This window comes from Xenopus laevis, chromosome 9_10L (genome assembly GCF_017654675.1).
Source record: "Xenopus laevis strain J_2021 chromosome 9_10L, Xenopus_laevis_v10.1, whole genome shotgun sequence".
Lineage (NCBI taxonomy): Eukaryota > Metazoa > Chordata > Amphibia > Anura > Pipidae > Xenopus > Xenopus laevis.
In genome coordinates, this window is record NC_054387.1 from 102252919 (window position 1) to 102265073 (window position 12155).

The following is a 12155-nucleotide window of genomic DNA, read 5'->3' on the forward strand; positions in this document are numbered from 1 at the left end:
GGTTGTGCATGCGCAGTAGAACGAAAAGCCGAACTTTAACTAAAAATTTCGCTATTTCGTCCTACTGTGCATGCATTTGCCCGGGGAAATTTGAAGAAAGAAGACGCTGGAAGAAGATCTCTCCATGGTGCTCGCTAGAAAAACCCCAGGCTGGTGCAGTTTTCTGCTGATAGGAGCACCAGCTCAGGGTTTCAGGTAAGTCAATACAATCACTTGGGGGTGCCTAACATTTGGCACCTCCAAGTGCTAACAGATTTTGCTTCTCCTTTTTTGCTTCTCCTTTAAATAACAGACAGCAAATTGTATGAAACTTATGTCCGACAAATAGTAGTGAGTCTCCCACAGGTTGCATAAGGAAAAATTGGCAAGTAAAAGCTCTTGAGTTTCTATAGAAGTTAATGGGAATTGTGTCTTTATCTTTTTCACCCAGTTTATTAACTCATTTGAGATTTTCTGCCCCAAAAAATGTGATTGCTGCTAATCGATTGTGTTTCTTTATAAATAGATTATTGCTGGGGGGTCACAAAACAGGATTAGGAAAAAGTTGACTGCGTTTTGTTGTGGGTTTTTTTCCCCATGATTGTGGGTTGTTTCCTCAACCATGAAAATTGTTACACTGGCCTACTAGTGTTCCTAAGATGGTTGTCTTGATTTCGGTAAAACCTATAAAGAACGTTGTGAACCACGGAAGACAAGTGTTGTATAAACTTTTAATTCATAAACCAATTTTTGCCTGTTTCCTAAAGAATAATGTTTAGAGGCTACAGACAACCTCTGAAGGATGAAGATGTATGGTCCTTGAGGAAATCCGACACAGCTGAAGAAATTCTTACCTCATTCTCAAAAGGAGTACAGAAAGAATGTAAAAAGGCAAATCTGTAAGTACTTATTGACTTTATTGCCATATTCAATAAAAGGCACTAAGTTTGCCCAGGAGCAGTAACCCATAGCAGCCATTAAGGATCTTTGCTTTTAAACAGGTGACCAATAAATTCTTCCTTCTGATTGGTTGCTATAGATTATTGCTCCTGGGCAAACTTAGTGCCTTTTATTACATAACCCTTTAATGTCAGAAAAAGTTTAAAACCTTTTATTAGTCATGCTGTTTACACATAGTCTTGATGGCACTTTGGGCAATGAGTTGCACATAGATACTATATCTAGATCATTTTCTCTGTATATATCATGTAAGTTGATATCAGGTTATCCTTTGCACTCTTCTCAGGTCAGTTTTGCTGTTAATGGTTATCTCTGCGAATAGTAACAACTATGCCAAATTTCTTGTAAATACCACACTCTGTTACTTAGTTATCTTTTCTATAATAAGCAGTTTGCTGATTCCCCAGTCAGTAGGGGAAAAGGTACATTTTTTTCTTGCCTATTAAACTCAGACTGGTTAACAAGTTTCCACCTCTGCAGGTCCTGTACCTATAATGATGTTCAAATGAAATTGCTTTACATCTATTTACCAATAGGAAACTTTGAATTACTGGTGAAGTGTGTTATTTGGTTAGCTAAGAAGCAGATTGGCATGACTTGATGATGAAAATTCTCCACACCCATTGCCATTACTCATTTTAAACTGTTTCCCAGAGTTCAATGTTTGCAGCAAAAATACACTTATTTCAGCAAAATCTAAGGTAGCTCAGTAATTCAGGTGCAGATTCTGAACTGTTACAATTTTGCAATATTTAGTTGCTACATTTCTCAGCAGCATCTCTGGAGTATTAGCAACTATTGTATCAATTATAACAGCTGCCTAACAAAGGGGTTGTTTACCCTTGAATTAACATTTAGTATGATGTAGAGCAGTGATCCCCAACCAGTAGCTCGTGAGCAACATGTTGCTCTCCAACCTCTTTGATGTTGCTCTCAGTGGCCTCAAAGCTGGTGCTAATTTTTGAATTCCTGGCAAACAGAGTCTCAATGTAGGTTGACAATCATAGGGGGCTACTAAATGGCCAATCACAATCCTTGGTTGGCACCCCAGGAACATCTTTTCATGCTTGTGTTGCTCCTCAACTCCTTTTACTTCTGAATGTTGCTCACGGGTTCTAAAGGTTGGGGATCCCTGATGTAGAGAGTGATATTCTGAGACAATTTGCAATTGGTTTTCATTTTTTAATTATTTGTGGTTTTTGAGTTATTTAGCTTTTTATTCAGCAGCTCTACAGTTTGCAATTTCAGCAGTCTGGTTGCTAGGATCCAAATTGCCCTTGCAACCATGCATTGATTTGAATGAGAATATGGAATATTAATAGCGGAGGGTCTGAATAGAAAGATGAGTCATAAAAAGTAGCAATAACAATATATTTGTAGACTTACAGAGCATTTGTTTTAAGACAGGGTCAGTGACTCCCATTTCAAAAGCTGTAAAGAGTCAGAAGAAGAAGGAGGATCATTCAAAAACTATTCAAAATAATAATGAAGACCAAATGAAAAAGTTGCTTAGAATTGGCCATACTAAAAGTTAACTTGAAGGTGAACTACCCCTTTAATAAAAACTTAGGGATTCTGCTCAGCAGAGACAATGATAAGAAATGTATCAATTTAGAACAGTTTGCAGAGTCGACAACCCCACCTAGAGCTGCTTTAGAAAGGTGAAAAATGTGACTTACACTTCAATATTAGAGAAACGGTCACTCAATAGAAAATAGAAAGTAATTGGAAAAAGTCTTTATTTCTGGTGAACTATCATTTTACCCACTGCAAAATAAACAGCAGTGTTTATAAGCCTGCAAATAGTTTATAGACAACATTATCAACATTATGTTTACATTCATGTATTGACAGGTTAGAGGAGCCAACAAGATTCTCTCCATCAACCACGGATAATGATATGTGGATATCCCAGACAGAGAAGAGTGAAATAGAACTCCTTCTGAAAAATCAGCACATTCAACTAAGCCAAAAAACCTTAATGAAAGCCATCATGCGATCCTTTGGCCCATATTTCCTCTTGTCAGCTTTACTGATGACATTTTACACTGCTTTCCTCTTTATAAGCCCTCTGCTAGTAAGGTATTTACACAGATTGTCAGTCAAATATATACAGAGTAAAGCCATGCTAAGCCATAAAGTTGTGTTCCCTGCATAAAGGTGAAGAGTCACATTCCTAATTATACATTTCCTATGTTTGACTGAGATTTCTGTGTTCTTGTATTAAATATTTTATTATGTCGGGTCACGGCTGCAGAACCTCACCTTACGCTTAAAAAATGTGACCTTGATCTTATGTTAGAGCAATATGATAGGTGTGAAAGAATGTAGTGTATTGATTCATCTTGTATGAGAAATTATATTGGAGTGGAATGCTAAGGAGCTGTTACTGGTAGTAATGTTTTAGAGGGACTCTAAAACATCACCAATGCAACAGATGAGCTGGGAGAGTCACAAAACCCAAAAACCCTATTCCTATTGCTTTGATCACTTTGCTAATAACCACTTTTCTCTAAATCATTCCCTATTCCCTAGTGGCAGCCAACTAACTGTAAATCTCATGTGTTCTTAATGCTATTTATATTTTCTGTGACATTGTATTGGTAGTCTACCAAATTATACTAGACTGGAAAAGCTGCTAGTAATGTTAAAAAAAGGTAAAAGAAAAAAAAACAATTTACCTCACTGTTCGTTTTGCAGACAGAATGAATTGGTGCTCTCCCAATGTTCTGTGTTTAATATAATCCAAGTTAAGGATGCAAGTTAATTCATGTTAAGAAGTTCGGAAATTTCCATCTCTTAGAGCAGACAAACTTGTTAAAGGAGCAGTAGAAGGCAATAGGCATCAGATGTGATCAGTGGGGGGATAACATGTAAACAAAGAGATGAAAGGGCATTGTAGGTGGATTAGGGTACACTCACATGCATGTATATTTGTTTCATGGGCCGGGTGTGTGTGCGGAAGCTATTAGCTATCGCTGGAAGCAGGCATTCAAGAAGTGAGCCATTGGTGGATGCATTGCATGATTAATTTGAAAGCATGTTTATACCTGTCTGTTGGATTAAATCAATTCAGCATTAAGTTTATGCAAAAGTTCCACGAACACTTAATAATTCGCTTCTGTTTGTTTATTTTTTACCAGGTTACTGTTGAACTTGCTAAAGGATCCTTCTGCCCCATCATGGCAAGGCTTTCTAGTTGCCGTTCTCCTGTTCATTTGTCCATGCTTTCAGTCTCTTTTCCTTCACCAGCACGATTATATTTGCTATGTCATTGGGATGCGGCTCAGGGCAGCCATTGTGGGCACTGTCTATAAAAAGGTGATATGTAAATTCTATTGTGCTAGTAAATGATCCCAGTGTGTAATATTTTGGCATATTATATCTTTACTGGGGTTTGGATCCTCAGGTTGATTCTCTTGCCTCTATTGGGTGATTAAGAGATGGAGAAAGAACACTTAGGGGGCTATTTATTAAAGGTGGAGTTTGTGAGACATTTTCTACCTCAAATAAACTCACATTTAAAACAAACTCGAATGTTTGCTTATTTATGAAAAAATCCAAGTGTGAAAAACTTGAATCTATTTTCGATCACAAACCAGTGTTAAACACCTGAAAATCATGAAGGCAAAAAACATCTTCAAATTGTTAAAGGGACCTCTGCCACTCACTTTTATATAAATTTGAGGTTTTAGCTGGAGTATTTTTGGAGTCAGACTTTTAGCAGCTTCGGGCATAATAAAGCTCGAAAAATTCAAGTTTATTTGCCGAAAAACTAATTTAGAAAAACTCGAATTTTTGAGAAAACACAACTCAACCTTTAATAAATAACCCCCTAAAATGTTAAAAGTGATTCCTCCTCCTGCCCAGAGCTTCATCCCTGGCCTGCAGAAGTTCAGGCAAACTTGGAGCCTGAGTTGGTGTGTTCCCTTTCTCTCTCATTATCTCATTAGCAGGCCTTCAAAATTTTGAAGTGCTAGAAGCTTTTGAGGATGATCTGCCCTTGGTGGAGCCTGGAAAGAGTATTTTTGAAATAATCTTCCCAAATTCTCCCAGCCTATATTGACAAAATAGTGAAATCCAAATGCAAAATAAAGCAACAAGTTTAGAGTGTGCAGGGGGTATTGTGCTTTGTCTATGGATCTCTGGACATTCCTTTGCATATTGCTCCAGGTGTGAGGGTATTTATTAAGGTGCATGTATATTAGGTTTTGTTTGTTTTTTTTTTTGGTTTCTGACCATGTGCTTCTTTGAACAGGCTTTGGTAATCTCTAGTGCTGGACGGAAGGAGTCTTCTGCTGGGGAGATTGTAAACCTGATCTCTACAGATGTGCAGAAGCTCATGGACTTGTCAACATGTGTAAATTATATGTGGTCTGCACCTGTTACAATCATTGTGGCTATGTACTTCTTGTGGCAGGTAATTTTTCTTCTGCTCTTTGCTATTCCTTAATTTTTGGTCACCACTTCATGTATCTACTTGTAGCAGTAGTCCACTTCCCTTCATTTTCTCACAATGCTTTGCACATTTTTTGTAATTCCTCTTAGAAACACATAGTGGGAAATTGACTAAGATTCGTAGATGCGCCAGGCGTAACTTCGCCACACTTCGCTAGGCGTAGTTTCGCCAGCGCTCCGCAAATTCACTAAAATCCGAAGTTGCGCTCAGGGGTAGCGTAAGGTTTCGAAGTTGCACTAGCGTTGATTCGCTAAGCGAAGCGAAGTTACGCTAGCGATGGTTAATTTGCATACGGCGCCAAATTCAAATTTCAATGGAGGAATATGTAGCAGCACTACAAATGCCTGGGAAACCTTCAAAACATCAAATACATTTTTTATTTTGCCCTAAACATGTGCCCCCTGTATAGTTAAGTTGCCATGAATCCGTTGCGCCATGAGTCCATTGCGCAAATTCGCCAGGCGTAAGGGTGCGAAGTTACACTAGCGAAGTTACGCCAGCATCCGTTAGTGAATTTGCGAAGTAATGAAAATGCCCAACGCTAGCGAATTGACGCTAGCGTTAGGCGCTTCGGCGCATAGTGAATTTGCCCCATAATTTTCTTCTGGTTTTGTTTCCTTGGTTTCTACGAAAATACCATAAATCTCAGGCTGACTGCCCGTGATGTATTGCATAGCCCTACTTTTGTGTTATTGCCTTAAATGCAGCTGTACATTGGCACTGCCAGCAGTCTAATAAGTGTGATCTGATCTCGTTGAGGATGTGGCTACATAGCATGTACACAGAGAACCATAGAACTAAGTGTGCGTTAGGATTTTCACCCATTCATTCCGTCTAAACTTCATTTGTGCCTTTAGATGTCAAAATGATACAATGGTAATATTTACTTGCTTGGTTTATTACTAGTTTGCAATGAATATAAAGCTCACAGGAATGTATTTCACACTATAGATATTTCCTGGAATGTATGAAGTAAATGTCATTAAGTACAGTATATTTGTCTTTCTCGGTATGATTGGAGATGATTTGGGGAAGAATTATTGCTTTTGCTCTCAAGTTAAATGAAATGTTTTGCCTAAGCAGAGCACTTAAAGGAACAGTAACACCAAAATATGAATGTGCCTTTTCTCATTTTCAGCTTTGAATAGCTGCCCCCATGGCCACAAAGCAGCTTGTTTATATAAACTATCTGAAGCAAACACACCAATTTTAAAAGTGCAGAACAACAGTATATTACATATGTTCCTTTAGATATCACTGTCCCTTAGGGTAGCTATCTTCACAGTTCAGCAAATATATGTGATTTTGACTATTAACAATCATTAATGTGTTTTATACTTGTAGCAATTGCATTGTCAGCAAGTTCAGTTCCGGCAGAGAGTACAGAATTCAAATGTCCAACCTGATTGCTTTGTGTACAATTCGCTTTACAGTCTCTACGGAAATTCACAGATTTCAGATATTTTATTCATATCCAGGGATACTAAATTATTCATGGGGATAACTATGACTGATTTATGATCATCCATTTAGAAAGAAAAATACATATACAATGTACCAAAATTTTGTGTTCCTGGAAAAGAGAGAATTCTGGTGCGTATGTGTTATAAAGTAGGGCAGGAAAAACATGTTTTCTTTTTTAATATACAACTTCAAAAGCATTATTTGCTTGATTTCTTCAGCAAGAGTGGCACTTTACCAAGCTGATTACACAGATAACATCATGTAGGTGCCCTGATTAAGAAATGTTTTATCTGCATGTTTAATTTGGATGTACCGACTAGTTTTGTCCAGTAGTAGCTTTTATTATACCTGGTTATAATCAGTTCTCATTTGTATGCAACATTGCTTATGCAGTCCTTTTTATAATAGCCGGTTATGTAATCCAATAATTGGGGTTATTTTTGTCTTGCATAATTCAAATGCACATGTACTGTACTGCAGTAACATTTCTCCCTTTTATTTCAGACTCTGGGCATAGCAGTTCTTGCTGGTGTGGCTGTGTTCATATTGAACCTCCCATTTATGACCGCTTTTGGAGTGATAATTAAAAGAGTTCAGGTAAAGAGAATAATTATGCATTTGATATTTCAATAACAATTTATGCTTTGTAGTCCTAGTGCTTTGCAGTAATTACTCAATCTGTCCTTTTCTAGCTGTGTTATGTAAATCTGGCAAAGAAATCCTTCTCTATTTTATCTGACACTAAAGTAGCAGTTCCATTTCCTTTTGGGCAGTTTAGCATGGCCTTTAGGCCTTTGGCACACCCACTGATCTTTCTGCTAGTATAAAAACACCTAAGGAGAAAAGGCTGATCCACCCTGCATCTGTCCTCTGTGATATGGCAGGAATGTGATCTGCCTGTCAATGTGCTCATAAGGCAGATTTTCTGGGCAAAATCTGCCCCAAATTCAAAGTGACAGTTGATCAAATATGGGGTAGAAGATGCAGGATGGCCTTTTTTCTGCCACTCTTTTTAATCATTGATACTGCCTGTCTCTTTAAGATCAATAACATTTTCACAGAGACTTGGGAATGTAAACTAAATCCACTTGCTTATTTTTATGGCATAAAGGAACAACAAATGAAGCAGAAAGATGGCCGAATAAAGATTATTTCAGAGATCCTCCAAGGAATTAAAGTTCTGAAGCTCTATGCCTGGGAAAATGCTTTCATGAAGAAAGTCACAGAATTCAGACTACAGGAGTTGAAAGCTGTGAAAACGGGTGCCCTGCTGTTGTCTGGAGCGCTGGCTGTATTCGTTGCTTCCCCATTTTGGGTAAATTGAGAAGAACCTATGAATAATTATTTTCAGATAAACGATACAAATCAGTATCTTGAATTATTTTCAAAGTTTCTTGTAATCTCACACATCCTATTGAGGATTAAGGGAGAAGCAGTTACATATATATATATATATATATATATATATGTATATATATATATATATATATATATATATATATAGATATATATATATATGTGTATATATATATATATGTATATGTATGTATATATATATATATATATATATATATATATACATATATATATATATATATACATATATATATATATATATATATATATATATATATACATATATATATATATATATACATATATATATATATATATATACATACATATATATATATTATAAAACTATGCACTGAATCCACTAAATTGGAAATCGCCCGAATCCTGAATCCTTCATGAAACATTTACGGAATACTGAAACAAATCCGAACCCTAATTTGCATATGTAAATTAGGGCAAGGAAGGGGAGGAGAACACTGCACGATAATAGGGCGATTACATTTTTTTTAACTTTGTGTGACAAAATGCCCCATGATTTTTAGGATTTGATTCGGCAGGCATTTGGATTCGGCTGAATCCAAATCCTGCTGAAAAAGGATGAATTCTTGCCAAGTCCCAAATTGAGTACTGGATTCAGTGCATCCTTATATAAAACACAACATGAAAGTCCACTCTCAAGGAAAAGGAGAAGCATAGAAAATTGGATATGTCTTTGTTGAATATCTGCATTCTTTGGTGGATTAGGAGAGTGACTGTTATGCACAACATGCTTGCCATTGATTGACTAGAGCACTACTGTACAGAATGGGCAGAGCTCCAGTCGATCAGTTTGTCTTGTGCACCTCTCCACACCCTACTCATGTATATTTAACCCTAAATAACAAATTCCTAGATTATAGACAATACTATCCCCCCCACTTTGCTATCAAGCTTGAAGCAGATGGTACACGAAAAAGGTACAGAGCACCTGTATACATACAGTTTCATAGAGTACAACCTATTATTAACACTTACAAAACACTCCCAATAACTAAGGGCAGTTGCATGCAGAACTGTTTTGGGTGCTTATGCAACGTATGTTTGGGCATTCAAAAGCACCCCATATGCCATAGCTTTAAAGAAAGTACTGTAGTGGAATGTAATCTATTTACTGTAAACAGCAGTGCTTTACCAGTAACCTGTTATGTGCATGGCAATGTCATTAAATAGCATTAGAACAGAAAGCGAGTGTGATAGAAATATTGTGCCACCTACTGGGGATAATAAAGAAATGTGAGCTATACATATATTGTATCATTTGGATTTGGAAGTGGTGGTTCACCTTTAGAATAACTTTTAGTATGTAATAGAATGGCTAAATCTAAGCAACTTTTCAGTTGGTCTTCATTATTTATTTATTTTATAGTTTTTTAATTATTTGCCTCTTTGCAGGTTTCAAAAAGGGGTCACTGACCCTATCTAAAAACAGAGGTTCCGTAAGGCTACAAATGTTTTGTTATTGCTACAGTTTATTATTGATCTATCTATTTAGGCCCTCTCCTATTCATATTCCAGTCTCTCATTCAATTTATAACCATAAATTGAATGAGAGACTGGAATATGAATAGGAGAGGGAAATTTGAGAGGGAAATTTGGAATATGAATAGGAGAGGGAAATTTGGAGCCTAGCAACCAGATTGCTTAACATTGCAAACTGGAGAGCTGCCCAATTTAAAACGAAATAACTAAAAAACCACAAATAATAAATAATGAAAGCAAATTGCAAATTGTCTCAGAATATCACTCTCTACGTCATACTAAAAGTTAACTCAAAGATGAACAACATCTTTATCAAAAATAACAAAACATATGTGCGACCGATGGCTGTTTTCATAGAGTGATAAACTCTTTTCATTTTGTAATGACTATGTTAAACCAGGCAACTTGCTTGTCTTAGTACATTTTGGTAGGAAATGCCATTAAAGCGTGAAAACTATTTTAAAAGAGCAGCCAATTTGCCCTCTTTTTCTTATGATCAGAAATACGTGGTTGAATACAGTTCTACATAAGAAAATAATTCCTTTTTTATATGTGGATGTATAGGTGTCCCTGACCATGTTTGGAGTTTTCCTGTCAATAGATGAGAAGAATGTTCTGGATGCAGAGAAAGCATTTGTCACCATCATTTTACTTAATATTCTCCGGATCCCCCTACGCATGTTCCCGATGGCTATCACCCTTTTTGTACAGGTACTAAACATACCATTACAGCATAAATAAGTGTGTGGTGTTTAACATATTCATTTTTATTAATCTTGACATTGTTTGTGTTTGTCAAGTCCTCTGTTTCACTGAAACGTATGGTGAAGTATTTCTCTGCAGAAGAACTGGAGCCAGAAAGTGTTAACACTGACGATTCCTTAAGTAGTAAGTATCTGACATAAAACTGTGTCTTATTTGATACCATATCAGCAAGATGAGTGCACACCTGATACATTTTGTTTTCTGTGCTGGGTTCATACCTGATAATGTACAGTATCCCTACCACATTTATGCCTATGTGTGGCACAGTATCATTAAGCGATTCACACTTTAGTTTGATTTGCAACAACCCCTAAGCTGAGTTTACCAACAGCTGCTCAATGCACACTGAGCATGTGTGTCACAGACACTCCTAACAAAATCCAAGATGGAAAACTCCTGTGACAACTTTGAATGTTGTCAGATGTGCTAATAAATTTAGATGAGGATATTTCCTTCTCTGTGTTGCTATCAATCTATCTATCTATGTTTATTTTTTGCATCTTAGAACATACCATAACCATCAGACATGGTACTTTCACCTGGTCTTCTTCAGAGCCACCTTGTCTTCAAAAGTAGGAAAATATAATTTTCTAAAAATGTACAAGACTGCATCAATCACACCTCCTATCTTATGTTGTGTTCTGTTCTTTATCTTTCCCATTCACTTTATTCTTTATAGCATCAACATAAGCATCCCGCAGGGCTCCCTTGTAGCGGTTGTTGGCCAAGTTGGATGCGGGAAGACCTCCCTACTTTCAGCATTGCTAGGAGAGATGGAGAAGGTAGAAGGGCAGGTGACTCTGAAGGTAAAATGGCCATTGCTTATACAAATAGATTACTTGCTGCAGTGGGAATAACATTTGTATATCCTTTTTCAAATGGAAGCTGGCCTTACAACTGTTTATCTAAAGAGGGAGACGTGTCTTCTGCTCTGTTTGGCTGCAACTTAACTTGACGTTACATAAAATAAAATGTTATGTATGGCTATTGCCAAATATTTGGTGACCTTTACCAGGAGCCACATTGCTATGTCAGTCTTTGTTGGGACTCGTACGTTATGGCAACCATGTCAGCACTGTAATAAATTAAGCAGCACTATATTTATATTAGGTTTTATTTATGGGTTTGTTCCAGGATCATTTATGTTGGCTGCAATGTTTTTCAGGGTTTCTAGTTACATAATTCATTTGGGTTGAAAAGTTCAACCCCGCCAAATGAGTCCAGTGCATGTACAGATATAGAATCTATTATCCAGATTGTTGGGGACCTGGCTTTTTCCAGATAAGAAATCTTTCTGGAATTTGGATCACCATAAGTACAATCATTTTAACATGAAACCCAATAGGATTGTTCTGTCACCAATATGGATTGATGCAGCTTAGTTACCATCAAGATCAAGCTAATGTTTTATTATTACAGGAAAAAAAGCCAACATTTTTACGAGTTATATGTATAAAATTGACTTTGTGGGAGATAGATTTCCTGTAATTTGGAGCTTTCTGGGTAACGGATCTCATATTTACCGTATATACTCGAGTATAAGCCGAGTTTTTCAGCCCCCAAAATATGCTGAAAAACGCTACCTCGGCTTATACTCGGGTCAAGCGCAAAAACGGTCGCCGTCCAAGAATAGTCGCCGGCGTCCAAAAACAAG

General features: G+C 36.9%; 1 protein-coding gene across 3 annotated transcripts in view; it reads left to right on the forward strand.

Moving 5' to 3' along the window:
• abcc6.L (ATP binding cassette subfamily C member 6 L homeolog) overlaps positions 1–12155 on the forward strand; it is a 60560-nt gene that overhangs the window by 32521 nt on the left and 15884 nt on the right. For all 3 annotated transcript variants that reach the window (XM_018236336.2, XM_018236337.2, XM_041577425.1), the window contains 10 exons: positions 747–878; positions 2794–3021; positions 4083–4260; positions 5198–5359; positions 7367–7459; positions 7974–8177; positions 10301–10447; positions 10537–10624; positions 11007–11073; positions 11181–11307. In XM_018236336.2, coding sequence (XP_018091825.1) covers positions 747–878; positions 2794–3021; positions 4083–4260; positions 5198–5359; positions 7367–7459; positions 7974–8177; positions 10301–10447; positions 10537–10624; positions 11007–11073; positions 11181–11307 — 1426 coding nt within the window. The remainder of the gene's footprint in view (positions 1–746; positions 879–2793; positions 3022–4082; positions 4261–5197; positions 5360–7366; positions 7460–7973; positions 8178–10300; positions 10448–10536; positions 10625–11006; positions 11074–11180; positions 11308–12155) is intronic.